At 39.8% G+C, this 23,657-nt stretch overlaps 2 protein-coding genes across 3 annotated transcripts in view; one reads left to right on the forward strand and one right to left on the reverse strand.

Moving 5' to 3' along the window:
• Nucleotides 1–23,657, forward strand: part of LOC144040574 (uncharacterized) — a 60,458-nt gene continuing 36,801 nt past the window's right edge. For both annotated transcript variants that reach the window (XM_077554873.1, XM_077554874.1), the window contains exon 1: nt 1–392. In XM_077554873.1, coding sequence (XP_077410999.1) covers nt 284–392 — 109 coding nt within the window. In that variant the 5' untranslated portion in view covers nt 1–283. The remainder of the gene's footprint in view (nt 393–23,657) is intronic.
• Nucleotides 15,226–17,262, reverse strand: LOC144040580 (uncharacterized). The gene is made up of 5 exons (XM_077554883.1): nt 17,050–17,262; nt 16,123–16,262; nt 15,807–16,011; nt 15,617–15,716; nt 15,226–15,507 (listed from the first exon to the last, which is right to left on the reverse strand). Coding segments are annotated over exons 2-5 (408 nt in total). The 5' UTR covers nt 16,225–16,262; nt 17,050–17,262; the 3' UTR covers nt 15,226–15,506.

The following is a 23,657-nucleotide window of genomic DNA, read 5'->3' on the forward strand; positions in this document are numbered from 1 at the left end:
ATCAATCAACACAGGAGCGAAGAAGGAGGAACCCGTTTCACGAAATTTTCCTGAATTTGTATTGTATTGTATTGTAGTGGCAAAATCTCAACTCGGGACGTCCATTATCACTCGCCCGGACAAAAACATTATTTGTTAAATTATCGTTTCTGCTTAAAGTCGTCTTGGTGCACGTCGATGTTTCACGGCCCACCTTAGCTTAGCTTACTAGCCGATAACAAAAAAGACGCGTTTGTGATCAACACATCGCTCAAGTGTGAGTGTAAAGTGTTGTGATTGTCGTATGATAATGTACTCAAGAAGGACAGCAGAGTATGAGGAAAACGAGCGACAATCTCAACTACCGGACGCCATTAGCAGGATGCAGCCAAGAATTGTGCAGCAGCGAGCAGGTTGGGTCACTTCTTAAGTTCTTACACTCATTTGTTTAGGAAATACTTTGTATTTTGAAAAGTATTCATATGTTGTCTGTTATTAGTCTTAACACACGAGGTCAAAAGTGTTGGTACCCCTTTGTTAATGTAAGACCCACAGTGGTCACAGAAATTACTTGAATCTGGCAAAAGTAAAATAAATAAATAATGAAAATGAACCAATAAAAATAGACATGGTTCTTGAATTGTGGTTAACAGAATTATTATTATTTTTAAAATACCCTCATGTAAACATGCGTCGGAGAAAGAACTGTCAAAGACGTATGCAAGATGAACAAATCATTACTGTAATAATAGTGTATATGCCACAAAGAGGGGACCAACGGCAAAAAAAACAAAAAAAAACCTACTGTGTTTCCAGATACTTTTGTGACAGGTTTGATCATTATAGGGTCATTACATGCAGGGTTTTTCCCTGTTCAAATTGGCAGAGCTGGTACTACCAATACTGGTATTGGTGCTGATACCAGTCTCATTTTAAGGTATCAGTAATCATGGCGCTGGCCGATAGCAGCATCAGTCGTTCTCCTGCGGCCGTTTTACGATCAAGTATTAGAAATTATAGGAAGAGAAAGTTGCTATTCATTTCATGCAATTTTAAGGGGGAAAAAATGAGATATATAAGTCTTCCTTTAAAATAATTTGTTATATTGGAAAAATTGGCTTTAATTAACAAATACATAAGTTTTTTATTTATTAGAGTACTGAGGGCAAATCCAAAAATCTGACTGAGCTGTTGTGAGGTGTAAGCCAACACAACTCAAATAAAACCATGCAATGGGGCAGTTTTCATTGCCACAGGCCACCATGTTCACATTCTTCAAATGTATAGGTCACAGGAGGTCACACTGCAGTACTTCTTCCCCCCTGCATGCGCACTTCTAATTCACACGTCATACACAGCCTTTCACAGTAGCTTGAGGAAGCAGCCAACCAGAAACCAGCATGAAACCTGCCCACCAATCAGAAACACGCATTGGCACAGCAAAATTTACCCCGGTGCTTGGCTGGAAGGACAACGTTTCTTCCGGAACTCGGTGCACACAAAACACGGCCTTTTTTTTTTTGCTGGCTTGAAGGAACGGCGGGCGGGTCTGATTTAGGAGCGGCAGAGCGCTGCTGCTGAATGAATATAATATAAATTCTGCTCTTATTTTGAAGTTGTTGCTGACAATAGGGCTGCACGATATTGGAAAAACATGCGATATGCAACATGGGTGTTGATTATCGCGATATTGATATTATTGTGATATTTAACATGTCTCTAAAATTATATTTTCATTATCTAGTATCAAAATAAATACGCTTTAAATGATCTGATCTAAACAATTGTAATTGATGCTAAATTTACGAGGTTGCAAATATTTAATTTTAAGTAAAAGTGTTACCATAAACTTACGAGGACACAAAAAAACACACACAAAAAAAACATTTACTCCTAATCAGTTATTTTATTCATGCATAACCATGGGTAAGTGACAACCATGTAATTCTCAAGCGCTTTAACCTGACTCATATTCTGTGAATTAAAAATTCACAGTCGCACAGTGCTCAAACTGAACTCAGTTTTACATATTTTCAATATTAGTTCAACAATTGTAAACAGCATCTCAAAACGTAAGCTTAAACATTTATGTTTTTCTGTTATTCAAAATAAAATATTAGAAAACAAAGGTGGCGGCACGGTAGCTGACTGGTTAGCACACCTTCCTCCCAGTGCAGAGGACATGAGATCGAGTCTGGGCTTCGGCCTTCCTGGGTGGAGTTTGCATGTTCTCCCCGTGCTTGCGTGGGTTTTCTCCGGGTACTCCGGTTTCCTCCCACATTCCAAAGACATGCATGTCAGGGTAATTGAACACTCCAAATTGTCCATAGGTGTGATTGTGAGTGTGGATGGTTGTTCGTCTCTGTGTTCTCTGCGATTGGCAACCAGTTCAGGGTGTACGCCGCCTACTGCCCGTAGCCAGCTGGGATAGGCTCGAGCACCCCCCATGACCCTTGTGAGGACAAGCGGTTGAGATACGTCTTCGTGTTCATTTGCGTCGCTCGCTGCTGTATAAAAAAAACAATGTCGGAGCATGTGAGGTTGTGCGCTGCAGCCAGTTCTGTCAGCAAAGTAGGAGTGAGCTTCGTCGTGCGGAGGCTGTTTGGTTACAAGAGGTCAGATATGATGCAAAAAATGTTTGCAAATTGTGCAGGACAACTTTTGCCGTTAAAGTTAAGAGGATGAGCAGGCACGCAAGGAGGACATGGAAAGAAACAGCTCTTGTTGTTTTGCGTGAACAAAAGTTAATTACTAGAGCACTCTTGATTAGACGCACTCCTTACGAAAAAAACAAACGGTGGTTGGATAATACTGAAGCGGTCGCGTATTGTTTGGCCAAGATAAACAATCCGCGGTGGTTATTTTACCGTGACCGGTAACTTGCCACCTAGTTGACGTGACTTTATTATGCTAACCGGCCGCTAAGCTAACATGCTCTTGACGAGACGGCGTGTCCGTTGCTGTTGCGCAGCGGTGTGAACATGCACATTTGCGGTGTTCATACCCGCTAGTAATGTCTACAAGCAATCGCGGCATTTTCTCGCTCATCTTATTGACCAATCAGAGACATTCACGGCAAAATAACGCTTACAGGAGGGTTGCCGGTTGTGGCAAAATAACCACTGCCTAAACAATTGCAGGGGAAACATTTTTCAACAATACACTTGCCTGCGATGTACAGAGCATGACGCCACAGACTGGCTGCTACCATATCATTTTATTATTTTTTTGCCTCTACAACACAAGGATCAACCACACAGGAGAAAATAATGGACTTTCTTCACTCATGCAATTTGCTACTGACTTCTGAAGGTTTGTGTTCTCTTTGTATTTGCTCAGTAAATGGGCTTTATGGGCTTTTAGCAGTTATGTTACAATTAGACCTCACAGGGTAAACACTACCTGGCCTGGTTTTATATCCATTTCATTCCATTACGGTTGCTATATTTGCACACTGTTTCGATTGTGGAAGTAGCCTAAATATTGTGCTGCAATAAAAGTAATATTATTCCAAAGCACCAATCACAAATCTATTGTTCAGTAATTATTACCAATATCATCAAAAATATTGTCACCGCAAATTACTTTTAAATATCGTGATATAATTTTTGTGCCATATCACCCACCCTAGTTTATAATAATTCTTGAAATCAAAGTGCTTAGGATGTAACTTTTCTCCTTTTCAACGTTACATTAACCATGGAAAACTACACTGCATAACGAAATTACTCAAGTTTTTTTTGCCAGGAAGACCAGCATGTTCTCGTTGTCTGGTTTGAAAAAAGTACGCTGTCATGTAACCACATAGCCCAAGGCACTAAAAAGCCTCTGGGAGGGTGAGCTGTTGGCAGGTATGCAGAGGTACTTTCTGGCAAGTTTGCTCAAGTGTGGAAAGTTGAGTTTAATGAGCTGCCACCAAGAGAGAGGGTTCTCTTCAGCATCTATGGTGGGAAGATACCATGTAGCAGTTAAGCTCAGCCTCAGCCCCCTACCCCACCCCCCACCGCGTGGAGGGACGGAACACCGGGGGCAGAAGGGGAGATGGGGGCACCGGGGGACAGGCGGCACCCCCGAACCCCAGGCCCAGCGGGGAAAGGCCCCGGTCGTCACTCCAGCGCTAACCCTGTTACTGAGTTCGCCGACTGACGAACTCTACCCCTAAACCTTGAATGTGACCCCACCCAGTGTATAGACAAGTGTATGTGTGTGGTGCATTAAAATTGGGAGCAGGTGAACCGGAGCAGAGGGAAATGATATCCCCATGCTCCGATCCACCCGCCTCCCAGGCATGTCAGTGAGTGTATGTGGTGCTTTAAAAAAATAAATAGGGGGCTGGCGCGGCGAGGACACGGACAGGGGACCGCAGCACTGCTCTATACTGCGGTCTGCCCCAACCGAGTCCCATTTTCTTCATCATATACTGAGTAATGTATGTTCTATGAATAATTTTTCATTGGATAAGTTGTAAATTTGTGTGTTTTGTCATTTTAAATGCGTTTTCACAAACTTGAATCCAAAAGTCAGATTCTGGAGCTATAGACAAGTCTGTCTCCCATTTCGAGATGGGTAAAGACATTTGACAGAATTTGTTTCTTTATCATATTTTTAACTTGTAGATAATGTAAAAAAATTCCGTTTTTTATTTTGTATTTTTGGAGCAAGGATGTATATGATATAAACATATTATCTGAGGAGAGCTGGTGGAGATGTGTAATTCACATTGGAGAGATGTGTGCTCCCACGCACCTAAATAAAACGATTGGTTGTTAAGTTGAAAGTCGGGGTTATGCCATAGGGGAGAAAGCCCACAGGGCTCCACTTGGGCTTTTGTCAATTCTAGTGCCTTCCACCAGGCAGTCAGGGTGGCGGAAATCATTGGGTTTTTAAAACAATTATGTCGCTTAATCGATGTTGTAATAAAGAGTAAATCTAGAAGTCTGAGGTTATTACAGTCCTTCTGTTCTAGTTCCAGCCAACAGTTAGTACTTCTGTTGGGTTGTGCCCATAGAATGATATATTGTAGCTGGTTAGCTATATAGTAGTACATAAAATTTGGTGCCTCTCGACTACCTTTGGATTTACTTTTCTGAAGAGTAGATAGATTAATCTTTGCTTTTTTTTTATTCCAGTAAAATTTTGTAACTGCTGAGTCGAACAACTGGAACCAGTTAGCCGTAGGTTTAAATGGAATCATTGAGAAAAAATAGTTTATTTTGGGTAAAATTTTCATTTTAATGGTGGCTATTCGTCCTATTAGAGAAATAGGAAGATTATTCCAGCGCGCCAAGTCACTATAAATGTTATCCAGAAGTGGAGAAAAGTTTAAATGAATCAAATTAGTTAATTTAGGTGAGATTTTTATGCCTAAGTATTTTAAATTACCTATAGGAAATGAGTAGTGTGGGTCCTGGCTTGCAGGGTTCCATGAATTTTCTGTAATAGGTAGAAGTGTTGATTTTGTCCAGTTAATAGAATAATCTGATAACTGTGAGAATTTAATTATTAAGTTAAATACTTCCCCTAACGAAATAGCAGGCTTTTCTAAATAAAGTAAAATATCATCGGCATATAGATTAATTTTATGTTCTGTTACCCCAGAGTGAATTCCTTGAATCCTTCTTTCCTGGCGTATGGCTAATGCAAGTGGCTCAATAAATATTGCAAATAATAAAGGGGACAGTGGGCATCCCTGTCTTGTGCCTCTCTGTAGAGTAAAACTCTGAGTTATAATCCCATTAGTAGTAACTAGCTTTAGGATAATCATATAATACTGACACCCAGTGGATAAATGATTTCCAAAAGCCAAATTTATTTAAAACAGCAAAGAGAAAGGACCAGGTAACTTTGTCGAAAGCTTTTTCTGCATCCAATGATATAATAACTTCCTTTTTATCATGCCGCTGTGACATCCTAATAAGGTTAAAGAGCCTCCTAATATTATTAGTAGAGTAACGATCTTTAATAAAGCCTGTTTGGTCGCTATGAATGATTGTCGAGATTACTGTTTCTAGTCTAGATGTGAAAGCCTTAGTGATAATTTTAATATCAGTGTTAATTAGTGAAATTGGACGGTAACTTGATGGAAGGGTGGGGTCTTTTTCTGGCTTTAATAAAAGTTTAATTGCTGCTGTATTCATGTATGGGCGTATGTAACCATTAGTTTTGATTTCGGTTACAACTCTTAAGAATAGTGGAGCAAGCATTAACCAGAAGTGCTTAAAAAATATAGCCGGATAACCATCCGGGCCAGGTGCTTTGCCATTAGGCATACTATCTAGAGCACTGTACAACTCGTTTATAGTAAGTGGCGCATCTAACATATCTTTATATTCAGTAGTTAACTGAGGTATATTTAACTCTTTGACTGACAGACGTTTTCAGAAACGGGTTGTCGCCAGTGCCAGCCGATTTAAGCATTTTGACTGATCTTTCAAGGTCCACAGAAAATGTTGTGTTTGGACTATGGAAACACACATACTACCAAATGAAAGATTGGACTCTCATCTTTCATCAGAAACAAAAGTTTGTTTCTACCTTATGCCGTTCTTCAGTAATCAACAATAGAAAATGGTTACTTTCACCGAAATTCTCTGTTTTGAAACAAAAAGCGGAGAAAAAGAGCTTTTTGTGAAACAATGTTATTTCATGCACTCTAGTGAATTGTACACTTCTTTTTGTCCATGAATGATGCCACAAACACCTAAATAGTGCTTTACTTCTGTAAAACGCTTTCACCAACAATGAAAAAGTGTTTTTAGTTTGCAAAATACGTTTATTTCCATTCAACAGTGTAACAATTTGACAAAACAATTTCGCAAACTATTTACAAATGTGTGCAACTGTGGTACTACTTACAATTATGTGGATGTTTCAAATACAGTGGTACCTCGGCTCACGAACGCTTCAGCTCACGAACGCTTCAGCTCACAAACTTTTCGCCGAACATTAAATTCGCGAGCATATAGTCTCAGCTGACGAACTAGTTTTCGGCGGACGAACCAAATCACGCGACACGAGAAATCACGAGAAGCTGACGCACGCTCACGGCGTCCCAGTTCGTCACCCCCTTTCTTTGAGTGCGGACGTGGTTTGTGTTTGGTAGACATTTTGGACCATTTTGGAGTGTACTTTTGCTATCATGGGACCGAAAAAGACCCCACCACAGGCTAGTGTTAAGCCTAAGAAGACATTAAAGAAAATTACGGTCGAGCAGAAGAAGGAGATCATCGAAAAACACGAACGAGGTGTGCGTTTGTGTGACTTAGCGTCCCGGGTATTATCGCCGAGAAAGCACGGCAACTTCACTCGGATATCATCAAGAGGCTACCTGGAAGTTCATAATGAGGTCCTCAACACAGAGGATTTGATTCACCTTCAAGAGGACAAGCAGAAGGAAGCCATTCAGGAGTTGTCATGTGAGGACGAGGAGGAGGAGATGGCTGCAGCATCAAGTGAGAGCATCAAGACCATGTTAACGAAGTGGAGTGATGTGCAGGCTTTTATCGAACAGTACCATTCAGAAAAGACTGTGGCTATGAGAATCATCAACATGATGAATGATAATGTGATGCCTCAGTTTCGTAAGACCTTACAACTCAGAAAGCAACAGGTGTCAATTAAGAGGTTTTTAGTCAGCAACAAGGATAAAGAGTCTCCTAAGAAGCAAAGAAGAGAAGCCACACCGGAGGACTCTCCTTCCAAACAGTAACTCCCTCCCTCCCTCCTCCTCCCACTCCATTCCATCAAGCCTTCAACTACTGTACCATCAAAAAGGCAAGTTGCAAGTTTTGCAAATAAAAACACTTTATTATACAGTACAGTGTATTTCTTTAATTACAATACAATAGCACATTTATTATACATAAAATAAGGTATATTTTGTGTAGTTTTAAGGCTTTTTTAGTAGAAAATTGTGTTTTATGGGGACCTGGGAATGGATTATTCTCATTTCAATGGTTTCCTATGGGAAATACTTGTTTGGAAGACAAACTTTTCGGCTCACATACTCTCTGTGGGAACCAATTAAGTTTGTGAGCCAAGGTACCACTGTACAGTTTTTCTTTTTGTAACGCTCTCCTGCGTGCAAGGAGACGCCGCTGGACTCGCAGAACAGTTTACTTTCACTTTTGCATTTGTCCGTTTCGCGTGCAAACGTTACACTTTCTTGACGGCCTTTTTTTCCGGGGAATAAATAGCAAGTAGCAGACTGTACACACTCCTCCGATGAATATGCATTGGACTCGGGGCACTCTTCGTCGTCCGATTGAACGTCCGCCTGAGCGTTGTGCGCCGTGTTTTCCGGTGTCAGCATCGCTCGCCCGTGAACAATTATAACGTCGTCATAGCCGCCGCGTCAGCGCTTACAACTTCGGCGTCAACCTCGGAGTCACCATCATCATCATCGATGATGATCATCGTCGTCGACAATGTGCTCTTTATCGTTGGTCGATGTCTTTGAAAAAAACGGCTCGACCGTGAGCTACTTGCAAGCGGCCGCCATTATGGCTTCTTCAGCCAATGTCCCCTCAACACTCTAGCCCCGCCTCACGTCTTCTACTGACGCCCACCCAATCTTGTCAAAAGAGAGTCATCGCTGGGGCCAAAAATAGTCATTAGGCACAACAGACTTGCTGGAAACTTTCACCACAGATGCAAAAGGGTTCCCTCTACCCGTTTCAAAAAAAAAAATAAAATGGGTGGACGTCTTTTAACGTCTTTGGCGCTCCTCCGTAGGTTTTTGCAGAACGTCATTTAACGTCTTTGGCCGTAAAAGAGTTAAGCTACTGAGGAATGCCTCAATATGCTCAGGGTTAGGCTTGTTAGTTTCTGAGTATAGGTTGTGATAATAATTATAAAAAATTTGATTAATTTCTTCTGGTGATTGTGTGCATTCACCAGTTGTCCCTTTAATAGCCATTATAAGAGATTTTTCCCGATTGCGTTGAAGTTGGTTTGCAAGAAATTTACCTGATTTGTTATTATATTCAAAGTTGTTGTATCTCAATTGTTGTATTATAAACTCTGTCTTTTTAGTTAGCATATCGTCTAACTGTATTTTTGTATTTTGTAAGTCAGTCCATATTTGGTTATTTGGGTTTATTGCGTACTCATCCGTCAGTTGTTTAATTTTATCTTCCAAGTCTTTTTCAAATTTTTGATCCTGTTTCTTTTTATAAGATGAATATGATATAATTTTACCTCTAATTACTGCCTTCCCAGAGAAGAGATGGTGATAGGTCTGGAGAGTCATTTATTTCCAAAAAGTCTGCCCACTCTCTTCTTATCATTTTGAGTGAGATGTTAAAACGCCATGTAGGGGGTAGTTTAAAGGTATAATCAACTTGTAGGGAAAGGGAGACTGGTTCGTGGTCGCTAATAATAATAGGATGTATTTTTGTAACAGTTTTATCAGCAATAGAGTTATTTGTAAGAAAATAATCAATGCTTGAAAAAGACCGGACACAGTGGAAAAGAAGGTAAATTCCTTCTTGTTTGGGTTTTAAGTCTCCAGCTGTCGACGAGGCCAAAATCATCCATATATTCCCCTATTACTTTAGTAGATTGTAATCGCCTTATACATGTTGTATTATTAGAACGATCTATTAATGGATTTAAGACTGTGTTAAAGTCTCCTCCAATAATAATAGTAGAGTTCACTGCTAAATCAAACAGCTGAGAGAAAAAATCATGGAAAAAGGCCAGATCATCATTATTAGGGGCATATAAATTACCTAATGTATATATTTTATTAAATATAGTCACCTGAATAATAATGTATCGGCCCTCTGGGTCTGTTATTGTATTATTTAGAGTAAAGAGTAAATTCTTATGTATGAGTATACAGACTCCTCTTTGTCTACTGTTATAAGGGGCAGAGTACGCTTGGCTAAAATTCTTATCAATAAGTAATTTTTCTTCAGATTTTTGTTGGTGTTTTTTTTGTAGGAGGCAAATATCTGCTTTTAATTTTAAGAGATGGTCTAAAGTTTTTATTCTTTTTGCCTGTGAGCGAGCGCCACAAACATTCCAGGAAACCAGAATTAATTTATGCATACAAACAATATAGACTCATATTATCTGTATAGGCCATTTGTCATTATTGGCATGTTATAGGATAGAATCAAAGTGGTTAGGTGATTTATGTAATTTGTGTAAAATATGAGGTAACGTGTAAGTAAATATAACAGTGAAAAAAACGGGTGGGGAGGTGAAAGTGAAGGAAGTTAGCGGAGGATTAAACATAAAAATACACCAACCTAAGTGAGATTTTTTGTTTAAATATACTTTAGATATAGTTATGTATTAATATTATATTTATAATATAGCCTAAACATAATGAGTATTCATATTTTAGGTTTTATAACCACATATACAGTATATGTATACATCTAATAATCAAACAAAGTTTAGTTCCACTAATGCCAATTAGAACAGCCAGGGAGTGGAGTTGGGGTTCCGGAATAGTTGGCCATCGATGTATAGCTTATCAACGACCATCGTAGTCCGTTTACCCTCCTCCCTATTTTGGAAACAGTACCTTTCGCCGCTCATTAATCTCTCTCGGGAATTGGTCATTCATTCCAAATGAGGTCCCTTTAAGCTCCCGTCCTTTACTTTTAACAAATTATTTTTGTTTAAAATGCTCAAACTTGACGATAATAGGACGGGGTTTGTTGCCCCTACGGGCTCCAAGCCGATGTACCCGGTGAAAAGATGTTATTTACCGCGGGCTGGTAATGCTGATAACAGCCTATTTTCAGTGACAAAACAAATTGAAAAGTGAAAGGAGATCTATAGGATGGGGTGAACTTGGTGAAGCGGACTAATCACAGTAAAATAGCCGATTTACAGCATTCCAAGTCTTTCTTACTCCGGGGACTGGCCAATCAAATAACGCTAAGAGGAAATTTGCCAGTCATGGCAAAACAGCCACCTCAATTTACATTACAGTACTTTTACTTGTAAAATCAGCAGACAGTTGGAGGGGATGACCATCTCAGACATCGGTTCCGACATTAAAGCCAAAATCTGATGTTTACTTGTGTCATATTCAGGGACACAAATAGCACTGTTTAGTTTTTAAAACAAAGTTGACAAAAATAGTTTTACTTTTCTACTTTATCAACACAGATTTACATTTTCAGAAGTATTTGATTCAAGGTAGAAGTTTTGCACATTGATTCCAAGAGAATATGGTTAATTTTGTTAACTGATAAAATAAAAGCAAAACTTTTTAAGTTATTGGTTTATGTAAAAAAAAATATATATATAAAAAATTAAAATAATGATAATAAAAATATTAAATCGGGAAAAAATCGTAAATCAAATTTTTTGTTTAAAAATCTGAGTTTATTTTTAGGCAAAATCGCCCAGCCCTACTTGAAGTATATAACAATGTACTCGCGTTGCTTTTGATCAATCCTAATCCAAATCCTCATGATCTTCTGTATCCGAAACAAACAACTGGGCAAGTTCTCTATCAAACACTCCGTCTCGTTGTCCTGTCCCCTGAAATAATTACCGGCCTTTGCATTTGCCCAACCATTCACGATCCATTGACAAATTGTGGCGTAACTTCGCACAGTGCTGCATCCCAGTCTTGGTAAAGCGGTGTTCGCCAGCCTCCCGGAATGATAGCAAGCTCCGCGTTCATTTGCCGAACTTTATTTTTCACAGTGGCTGAGAGATGTGCAAGAGTGCCTGGATGCAGACCTCCACTGCGAGGTCAGCTCAACTGTCGGGACGCCTCAACTGTCAGGGCAGGAAATACATGGTGCTCATTCCAAAATAAACTCACGTAGGAACTTCTGGTTTTCGTGCTAATGCAGTTTTTAACATTGAGTTTTACGGGGGGGGTTTTTACGTAATAATTTTCACATTTTTACATGATAATGTTCACGTTTTTATGTAAGATTCACATTTTAACAGATAATTTTTAAGGTTTTACATGTTACGTTTCATGATTTAACGTAATAATTGTCAAAACGTAATAGCTTTCATGTAATGTGAGCTCTTTTCCTCCTGTATTGTTTTGTATTTTTAATTCTTAACTTCCATAAATTCCACGTTATTTTCATGACAAAATAAAATCGTGTAGGAACTTGCAATGGAATTGTACCAATGAAGTTCCTATGCTGACACTAAATTTAATTTGACTGTATACACTAACTGTAACACTTTTCCCCAACATATAAAAAAATCTTGTATATTTTGTAATTGTATTATTTACTGCCATATACTGTATTTAATTTCTGGTTTTATGTCTATGCTAAGTATTGTGCTGCTGGAACACCCAAATACAAACTAAATACTGTAATACTACTACTACCTACACTCTTTACCATCACTTGCCTTCGATGTGGACAGCATGGTTTCGCTTCCCCACCCGGGAGACCATGTTTATATGTGTGCGTTTGTGTGAGTGAGTGTACTATAAAAAAAACAAAAACAAAAAAAAACAACTACTACGTACACTCTCGAGATCAACATTGTAGTCCAAATTAATTAAGGGCTCAATGTGAAAACAACATGTTCAAAGACTTACATTTATTTTATTAATCTGTACAGCAATATATAAAATATTTATTTTCATCATCTATCGTCTGACAGAAGATCAACAGGTCCTGAATGTTTTGGAATTTGAATTTGAAGACCTCCAGGGTTTCTTCTTTTTCTTGCTCATCAATATATTCTTTCGACAGTCTTTTATATTACTCAGTGGCCTCAGCCTGTTCCTCCTCCTTTGGGCAGGTCCACTCTGCCATCATGCAGAACACCCAATTCAACCGAGTCCTATAGAAAGGCGAGTGAGAGAGTCCTGTACCGTAACTGCTGCACCATTTGGTCAATAGATGATGTAAAAAGTAGGGATGCTCTAATCCACTTTTTTCCATTACCGATTTGATACCGATACTTTGGGTTCAGTATCTGCCGATACCGATCCGATCCATACTAAATTGTCTTTGCAATAATCCCTCCAATAATATTCAATATATTTCCACATAAAAAACGCAAAAGCTTTTAGATGTTCTTTAATGCCTTCAAAATGTTTTTTAAACATTTATTGGAGTATGATTTGATTACCTTGGCTTCAGTATCTGCCGATACCGATCCGATCCATACTAAATTGTTTTGCACTAATCCCCCCAATAATATTCAATATACAGTATTTCCACCCAAAAAAACTCATGCTTTTAGATGTTCTTTAATGTCTTTGAAATCTTTTTGGATCATTTATTGGAGTATGATTTTCATTCATTATTTTCAATACATTGTATTCTATATGTATTGAATGTATATTGAATGAATATAATCATTACTTAAGTGACGGTTAGGGTTTCCTGCTTGGCCGGCGGTGAGACCAACCAGCCCCGCTCTCTCTCGCGGGAGTCCCCGCTTGGCTGGTGGTGAGACCAACCAGTCCCAGCTCTCTCTCGCTAAGGTCCCCCGACGGCGGCGAGGGAGCAAGCCGGTGGCAAGGAGGCGGTTTCTCTCTGCCGAACGGCTTCCGCTAGCTGGCGACGCGGGGCCCGCCTTCATGCCAAATGGCTTCTGATGTTCCACCAGTGCAATTTTTACAGACATTGGCTGTGCCAATGTAGCAAAGAGGAAATATTTACCTCACCATTCCCCGTTTCACCTGCTCATTGGAGACGTGAACGTGCGCGCGCGCGCCCAGGAGATAAGCCTCTGTGGATCGGGCTGGGGATCGGGACCATTTTGACAGATATCAGATAAAAAAAATTCCCCCAATACCTGGGCCGATACCCGATCCACATATCGGATCGGAGCATCCTTAGTAAAAAAGGCTAGTCCTACACCTTACACTGGTGAGTTCACTCCAGTATTGAAATAGTAATGCAGGTTTCCAACATGAAACAAAACAAAAACTCAAATGGGACTAACACCAAATTAAAATCTGACTTTATTGTCATCCACCTTCCTTTTCTCCAGCCAAAACACTGGCAACACCTCACCTCGGAGGAGGGCTTTTGAATAGTCTGTCCAGTGAGCAAAGAGCTTTCCATGGCCCTAAAAAAATATTAGGCAATTAAAAAAAAATCACAATATATATTACATTGACTATAAAATATAAAAGCCTTTTTTAGTATCACCTTCCAAGGTCAAAGTTTTCCATTAGGACAATACATCAACACCGCCGTAAAAGTGGCATGTCCATCTGAAAAATCCAAAAGTTTCAAACCTACTGCTTACCTGTGGTTGGGTTGGTGGGGAGCCGTTGCTGCTGCAAGGGCGCAGGGTTATGCGGTGGTGATGGCCCTGAGTTTTAAGGAATAATCATCAGGCAATATATATTCTATTTAAAAAGAACCCTGAAATAATAAATCTCTCTTTAAATGTATTTTTAGCCAACTACTGCTTGTCCCAAGTTGTCCAGCGTGACATCTTGTAAACGATGGGACTTATGTCCTCTCTGCAGTTCCTTCTCTAGTGCATTTGTTTTGATGTTTCCGTAATGCAGCATGTTTCTCATTTTAAAAAAAATGTGCGTTGAGGGTGCCATGTTTTTGAGGAAGTAGTTGTTTTTTCGCATACATGCAAAAAGTTGCTCGGCCACCTGACTATTCAGTGAACCCTGAAGTTCTTGAACCAGGTTGATCCACCTAAGCGCTTCCTGTGGGTTTAGTATTTACTTAATGGAATTTGTCATACAAGACAAAATGATTTGAGGAACCAGTGCACAGATGCCCATCGGGATTCTGCTTGTTTTCAGAGAGCCGTGGTAGAGAGATTCTTCTTTTTATTTTTGCTGGGCTTCTGTGATGTTTTCTGTGGTTGACACAGCCAATCTCCCTTCATATGGCTTGAAAAGTATCACAGCTGGCCAACCTAAGTTGACATGAGTTGCCAGACACTAAGCAAAATCGTAAACGTCGACATTTGGCAAGTGTTTCCAGGATAGGAGATGGTCAGCAAAATTTCTTGGAGAGTCTGCGCGCAGATTTAACTTCAAACTGTACACCAGACCATGGGGGCACAGAATCACTGACCATCCACCTTTAATGGAAAATAGGGGGGAAAAAGGTTTTGTAGTAAACATGCAATCGGCTAATCTTAAGCAGTTTCAGCTAATCTTAAGCAGTTATCATGCAGTTAAATGTGACTCTTACCAGAGGTTCCCCAGATTTTCTGAAATATCTGGTCATACGAATGTCGTGTCTTCATCTCCTGCTTAAGTCTGAGAATCAGATCCATCCGCGATCCCTTTGCATCCATATTGCAGACCTTTTAAAATGCAGACAAGAAAAGAAAACATGTCGGCATGCAATACAACTCAAACATACATGCATATATACACACTGTACATATACACTGTACCTTCTGCTTCATAAACTCATCCACCAGCCAGTCCTCTGAAACCATCGTGACTTCTACTTCTGAGGTGGACTTGGCAGTGGACACTTTTTAATACCTTTAATACCACGTCAGACTGGCATGTATTTTTTCCAATCCATGGACTCCAGTACTCAAAACAAGGTGTCACACTGAAGATGTTCTTTTCATGATCTATAAAAAGTAAAACACACATGACATACACATGACTTTGCTGAAGTGGATTGCGTCATTTGGTAAAAGCAATTGCGAATTTACAGAAAATTTTAAAACATGTACATACTATGGACAAAGCCACGAGAAATCATCCTGAATAGAATCCCAGAACTCTTCAATGTTAACGTCACCAGGGAAGTTCTCCGGAGCATCTTTAATGTCACTAACTGAGAAAAAAATGCAATGCTAATATTATTTCTCTAGTTTTTAATATAATTATATAAGTCCCTTCTAACACATGAAAAACTGGGACATACCAGGAAAGTTGAACACTCCTTTTTTGTGTAGGTCCATGACAACTACTGAAGGATAGTAGCCACAGCAAACACAAGAAAAGGAGTAATCATGGCTTGTCAATGCCTCAAAGTGGCTGTAGGCATACAGAACAGTGTCTCTGGCAGGAATTGTCACCTTCCATAGGCTTTCCAGTGCACTTAATACCTTGAACACTGAGACATTGTTCTAGAGATGAGGAAAAAACAACAAAATCATGTTATGCAAGATTTATACAGACAAATAAACCCACACGCATATTAAAGCATTTGTTTTTACAATACAATATACTGCATGTACCCGCAGGTTGTGCCTCAGGTATATACAAAGATCAAGAGTCAAAACAGAATAGTCATCAAAGTTATGTAGACTGTCCTGCCATTCCTGGTATCTGTAGGTCATATGACATTGTGGACATCGCCAGAAATAGGTTGATACATCTGGTGAAAATGAGACAGAAATATAAAATATACATTAGGTTTTTTTCTCTGCAAACTTTCATAATGGCAGGTAATGAATGCAATTGCTTACTTTCGATTGTTATAGAGATTATTCTGTTTTTTTTTCGGGAGATCAGTACTGACTTTTCAATATTTACATTTCCTGGACAGAGTGCACAAACTGTCTCTACTGGATGCAACTCTGTGATGGAGTCCTTGAGTGCTTTTGGTTTTACAAGGTCATCTGGCAGGTTAGCTGTAAGTCTTTTATGTCTATATGCAGGGTTGGGAGGGTTACTTTTAAAATGTAATCCATTACAGTTACAAGATACTTGCTAAAAAATGTAGTTAGTAACATAATCCAAGTACCATAATATTAAAGTAATGTAACTCTATTAGATTACTCTAATATTGAGTATGCTCATGAAGACAAAATAAAAATAAATATCACCACAATATATATTCTATACAATGTGCCCCTGCTATTTGCGAGTGATAGGGACCGGGCAGCCTACAAATAGCAAAAATCCTATTTTCGTGGAATTAAAAAGCATGTAGGCTATTGATTGATTGATGACCATATGCTGTTTTCGAACTGTCACTGAAAGCAACCACACCTCACAGATAGATAGATAGATAGATAGTCATCCAATAAAGATGATGATGTGTGACATCAACTGCAAAATTAACTTTTATCCCAGTCACAAGTTTAGCCGTGTATATGTTGTGTATGATGTTTAAATAGTGAATTGGTGGGAGGAAGATTTGTTTGGAAGGTGTAACTCACATTATGGTTGTAGGCTAGCGGGCTAACTAGCAAAAAGCTATAGTGCGTAGCATGCGGCTGGACTCTCAGCTCAAACTTTCGCTCCGAGTAAGTTCCAGTGAATAATACCGGTCGCCACTTCCTCCTCCCGTCCGTGAAGCTTTGTCAAACTGCCCGCATGTGGAGGACACGACTAGTCAGTTCGTTCGTTCGTTCCCACCTCCTCGACATGTAGCAACGGTCCCACTCGCTCAGGCGTGCACGTACTCTTTCTCACTCTATCCCTCTATCCCTCTCCCTCGCTCTGTCTCTGTCTCTCTGTATCTGTCTGGCGCAGGCGTACACTTGCTCTGTCTCTCTCTCCCTCTTTCGCACTCTCATCGTAGAAATTGTAATCCTCAAAGTAATCCCCATTTTTATTAAATGTACATGCAATCTGATTACATGTTTTTTCCTGTAACTGTAATGGAATACAGTAAAAAAAAAAAAAATGCAATCTGATTACCTAACGGCGGTACATGTATTTTGTTACTTCCCAAGCCTGTCTATATGTATACTCTACAAGCTTTTTTTAAGATTTCAGCTGATGGTGGATATAAATTATCTTGGGGCTGTGGTGGTGCACTGGTGCTGGTTTCCTTTGTTCTAAACGCATGCCGGTTTGTTAGAAATAAATGCCATTTGCTTATGTTTTTGTAGACACATGACATCCTTAGTTTCGCACAAGGGCAATGCCATGTGTTTGCTATGGAATTATAAGTTACAAATACCCGACCAAGGTAACTGTAATAATGTAATAAATAATAAAACGCTGGCTCATGGACTGAAAAACAAAGTTTTTTTCAAATGCCACCTCCACACACAAAGGGACATGTGCTGCCTGTGCATTTATTTTGCCTTTTAATACAAGTTGTTGTCTTTGACTTTCCAAAGAATTGTAACTGCACCATTTTTATGAACACTTCTTCTTTTAGGTGTTCTTCTGTGGCGATGTTTGTACAATACGGCAAAGAGCAGATATGCGCACAGATTGTAAATGCTATTCCGCTTTGTGATGCCATGTTGCAGTACTGCTTGCATTCCTGCAACTCACACTGAATGTTGTGCACTAGACCCCAGGTTTTGTTTTGGACATGTAAAGGGACTGAAAAGCCGTGCCTTCCTCTTTGGACTGCAAAAATCACATTTTTGTCATCCACAAAGACACTCTTTAAATGACTGGCTTCTGTTATGCCCTTTGATTTGTTGGGGTGCTTCCTCTGCAGTGTTTCCCACAGATTTGAAATCTACTTGGATCGGCGCCCCCTTAAAACCCCAGCCCCTCGCCCACCCTCTTTTCCTGAAAAAAATTGTGCCATTTTGCACTTCATATCGTGCATTCTAGTGAATTTTTAAAGTATTTTTTTTGTTGTAACACTACTCAGTGACAAATAAAATAAGACTGTCATATCGGATTAGAAGTGGAAAAAAAAACTGGATCGGGACGGATCGGATGTGAATACACAATCCCAAAGCACAAACTGCGAGCATAAAGTGCTTTGCGGTGGTTAAAGAAAAAATATGGGATAATTCTGGCCGAAATTATTACCTTACAGAGAAGAAAGCAAAACAATGAAAAACATCAGACACTTTAACCCAGACGTCCACAATCCACTCACATACCGTGGCGTGCCTTGTACATCCGGGGCTGCCTCCCAGTTTGTTTTGATTGAGTGTGTTCGCCTTCTTTCATTGATCGCTCCCATGCTTCTCGCAACTTTACTTTCAATGCCCAGTTTCAATGACCAGTTGTAGTTCCTTTGTTAATCCACACGGAATGATGGCAAGCCCCAATTTTGTTTTCTTGCTTCTTCCCCTTCCGAACCATGGATTCATTGATGTGGAATAATCTCACGACTGCTCTATTCCCATGTACAACCGCGTAACTGATAGCTTGCAGTTTAAATTGTGCTTCGCAAGCATGTCTCTTAGCTGATGCCATTTTACAGAGTTTTTTAGCCAAACCGACAATGCAAATACCAGCAGTATTTTGTTATCCGTTAACGCTCGGTCTCGGCCGGTGTTAGAATCGTCTCTGCGTATAGCGCCCGGCGGCTGCACGTCGCCAAAAAGGTGGGGTCCAAACAGGGTAGACGAAATGAAGTACAGGAGATCACACTGCAATTTGGCGTTTTATTTTGTCTTTTTATTCACTTTCTCGTTCCATCTCCAGACATTTGAGTACATACAGCTGCAACTCTCTTCTGCCTTCTCCCCTCCGTCCACCACTGTACTTTAATACAAGCCAGTAGCCAACTAGCAACTAGCGGGAACCAGCCCAATAATCAGAAACGCGCATTGGCACAGCAAAATATGCCCTGAGGGTTGTCTTGAAGGAAAATGTCTCCTGAACTCGGTGCACACATAAGAATATTTAAAGACTTTTAAGTGTGCCTTATAGTCTTGAAAACACAGTAAATTTTCAAGAAAACTTCTTGGGCAGCTCGCCGAAGTATTAACATGGTGTGGGAATGAATGGCTGCTCTGTATGTGTTTGGCCGAGTTTTTCTTCCAACAAGTAATTGTACAGAGTCGAAATTTGACCATTTTAAGTTTAGATTGTGGACCGTCAGTCTCTTGGGCAGTATGAACAATTGAAGAAGAAACCATAACAGAGGACATGTGTGTGTCTTCAGAGACTTGGACTGTAGGTGCTTGAATTGCAGTATTTTGTTGCACAAGAGCAGTCAGGGCTGAAGATGGTGTTATTGTGGCTTTTTGCAGACTTATTTCAGGCCTTGCAGTGGCTGAGGCGGATGCTGTTTTGTGTGTGGAACAAGTCTTCATGTGTCCTTCCATGTCTGACTTTCTAATAATTGTCTTGTCACACATAGGTCAATGAAAATGTCCCCCATCTCTGCAATTCAAATTGCAGCGGGAGATCTTATCTAAAAGCAAGCAAAGAAAATGTTTAGATTATAAATTTTAGAAATGATTAAAAAAAAAACATGTCAAAATTGTGTGCATGTTATTGCATCTTTAATCTGAAATGTATTACCTTCAAATGTAATGGCATTTTTCACATGCACATCTAAATGCCGCTGAAGCCTCGGCGGCAGGCTTTGTTTATAAATACCTTTGGGGCAAAGGGGGCAGTGAAATAAACGGCAGCATGCTGTGCAGCGTTCTATTGTAGGTTTTCTAACGGATGGGAAAATTGAATGCTGCATCTGAAAAAATAAATACATTTTGGGTTATGCGTTTCAATTAGAGTACAGGAGGAGGAGGTGGTGCTGGAAAACTCTCCACCAAGTTGACTCTTCCGTGCTCTGATGTCTGTCCTCAGTCAGGTCTGCCTTTCTAGTATTTAAGCAATGTGTCACGGGAAGTCCTCCCACACAGTCAGTTCGATTTTGTACCTTGGTCCACACACAAGGCGCACCTAACTATTAGGTGCACCGTCTATTTTTGAGAAAATTTAAGACTTTAAAAAGCGCCTTATAGTCATGAAAATATGATAATTAAAATCTAGGGATATGTGTGTATATGGGTGTGTGCAATGTACTTCTCTACACATGTATACTTCTGTGAAGACTTCTGGGAAGTCTTCTACTTATTGCTGCACTTCTTATTTATTTAATTTTAATTTTATCTCTTTCTATTCTGTTGTTTTCTCTTTACTGTAAACTGCAGCTGGACGGAGTCCAGGAAAAAGTTCCCCACGGGAAAAATAAAAATGTATCGTATCGTATCGTATGTCTTTGTTTCTTTATCACGAATAAAAATTTACCTTCAGCACAATTCCTTCACATTCCGAAACGTGCTGTGCAGACAAACGTCGATTGGTTGTTTGAATTGAGGGGTGCAACCGCCATTAGCCTTGCGAGCATACACTTGTTGTTGTTGTTGTTTTTTACTGGGAGCGTACAGTATTTACAATATTTACTAGTTATAATGTCCTCATTAGCCGCAATATTTTTATTGTATTTTAGCAAAAGCGAATGGATAGGTGGACAGAGGTACATGCTCTTAAAGGTCTCATTTTATTCAACTTTTCAACATACTAAAATAGTTCTCAAATGTGTAAAATACATGTCTGTGTAATGCATTCGTCAAAATTGACTTTGGATCTAATATTTTTGTTGTCCCTAAATCAGCCAAAAAACTCTGTTCAAAACATCCCGTTTTAGGGGTGTGTCACTTTTATGTAAATAGCTGCACCAGACCACGCCTAGGCCATACCCTTCTCTCTCGAAGGGCCAGTGATTTCGGTCATGGTAGCCATGTGCTAATGTTGTGAATGGAAACGACTGGCCATGGGAGCAGAAGAAAAGAAAAATAGAGACATGTCTTTTACACATTTGAGAACTTCAGTGGAACCTCAGAGTTCGAACGTCTCACAACTCGTACAAATCGGACTTCGGCCAAAAAATCGGAGTAAAAAATGCCTCGGAGTTTGATCTCATTCTCGAAAACGTACCTTGATCAGGTAGCCAAGTGAAGCCAGGTGATGCCGAATGCTCACGCTGCTCATTTCCAGTCAGAGCAGGTGAAGAGGAGGTGCTCTGTACGTTTGCAAGTGCATTTTGATTTTTCCAACACAACTTTTTTCGATATGGGCTCAAGGAAAGACAGCAGTGCCAGTGGCAGCAAAGAAAAACGTACAGTGCTACGAACCATAGTGGATTTAGGAAGGAGATTATCGCGCTGACCATGACTACTTCTTTAAATACTGGCACAAGGGGCCCCCCTTAGCTGTTCAACAACGTGCCTGATGCTAAACAGCCCACAAGGACCCCTTAGTAGTTTAACAATATGCCGAAAATAAAATACACTAACTAAGCACAGAATTAAAGCATGAATTAACACAGCATTTTTCATCCACTGATACCAAAACACCACAACAAAAAAGGTAAGGTATTTTTATTGTTTGAATACTGTACAGGCTATACATGTGTTTTTTATTTTATTTTTATTTTTTTAACATTAACTCTTTCACTGCCACTGACGTTAAAAGACGTCAAGTAAAAACCTACGGAGGGCCGCCAATGACGTTAAAAGACGTCATCCAATTTTTTATTTTTTATTTTTTTGAAACGGGTGGAGGAAAGCCTTCCCCAGCTGTGTTGAAAGTTTCAAGCAGGTCTAGTGAGCCTAATGACTATTTTTGGCCCCTAGATGGCAGCAATGACTCTTTTGACAAGATTGGGTAGGCGTCACCAGAAGACGTGAGGCGGGGCTAGAGTGTTGAGGGGACAATGGCTGAAGAAGCCATAATGGCGACCGGTTTGCAAGCAGCTCACAGTCGAGCCTTTTTTTCAAAGACGAAAGAAAAGCATCGACCAACGCTATAAAGAGCACATTGATGACGACGATGATCATCATCGATGATGATGATGGTGACTCCGAGGTTGACGGCCAAGTTGGAAGCGTTGACGCGGCGGCTATGACAACGTCATAAAAGGTTCACGGGCTAGCGATGCCAACACCGGAAAACGCGGAGCACAACCGAGCACGCTCAGGCGGACGTTCAATCGGACGACGAAGAGTGCCCCGAGTCCAATGCATATTCATCGGAGGAGTGTGTACAGTCTGCTACTTGCTATTCCCCGGAAAAAAAGGCCGTCTGCACGCGAAACGGACAATGGAAAGTGAAAGTAATCTGTTGTGCAAACCCTGCTCCCTCTCCTTGCACGCAGGAGAGCGTTACAAAAATAAAAAATGTATTTGAAACATCCACATAATTGTAAATAGTACCACAGTTGCACACATTTGTAAATAGTTTGCGAAATTGTTTTGTCAAATTGTTACACTGTTGAATGGAAATAAACGTATTTTGCAAACTAAAAACACTTTTTCATTGTTGGTGGTGGTGTATTACAGAAGTAAAGCACTATTTAGGTGTTTGTGGCATCATTCATGGACAAAAAGAAGTGTACAATTCACTAGAGTGCATGAAATAACATCGTTTCACAAAAAGCTCTTTTTCTCCGCTTTTTGTTTCAAAACAGAGCATTCGGTGAAACTAACCATTTTCTATTGTTGATTACTGAAGAACGGAATAAGGTAGAAACAAACTTTTTAGTCCAAACACAACATTTTCTGTGGACCTTGAAGGATCAGTCAAAATGCTTAAATCGGCTGGCACTGGCAACATCCCGTTTCTGAAAACGTCTGGCAGTGAAAGAGTTAATAGAAATTTAACTAGGAATTTTCTATTTTTGAAGCTTGGGAATGGATTAATTGCATTTACATTGTTTCCTATGGAAAAAATGTTTTGGAGGTTGAACAATTTGGACTTTGAACACTTCACAGGAACAAATTGTGTTCAAACTCTTGAGTTACAACTGTATTTTAATATGTGGAAAAGTGGCATAACGTTTTACCATAAGAAAAAGTAGCATAACGTTACTACAGAGACTATGTTGTAGCATTAGTTTGTGATTGTTTAGGTAATGGTTATTTTTGCCGTAACCGGCAAATCTCCCGCGAACGTTATTTTGCCGTGAATGTCTCCGATTTGACGTGAATGCTTGTAGACATTTACAAGCTGTTATGAATAACACAAATGTACACATTTAGGCCACTGCACGGTCGCAATGTACAAGCCGTCTCGTTGAGACCAATTAGCGGCCGGTTAGCATCACAAA

This window comes from Vanacampus margaritifer, chromosome 20 (genome assembly GCF_051991255.1).
Source record: "Vanacampus margaritifer isolate UIUO_Vmar chromosome 20, RoL_Vmar_1.0, whole genome shotgun sequence".
In the NCBI taxonomy this organism is placed as follows: domain Eukaryota; kingdom Metazoa; phylum Chordata; class Actinopteri; order Syngnathiformes; family Syngnathidae; genus Vanacampus; species Vanacampus margaritifer.

Bases quoted from the DNA above. Each gene is read 5' to 3' on its own strand.
- LOC144040580 (XM_077554883.1), bottom strand. From the start codon at position 16,224: ATGACCTACAGATACCAGGAATGGCAGGACAGTCTACATAACTTTGAT. The intron at 16,012-16,122 runs GTACATGCAGTA...CCTCATCTCTAG, and splicing joins ACCTGAGGCACAACCTGCGG to AACAATGTCTCAGTGTTCAA. The intron at 15,717-15,806 runs GTATGTCCCAGT...TTTTTTTCTCAG, and splicing joins AGGAGTGTTCAACTTTCCTG to TTAGTGACATTAAAGATGCT.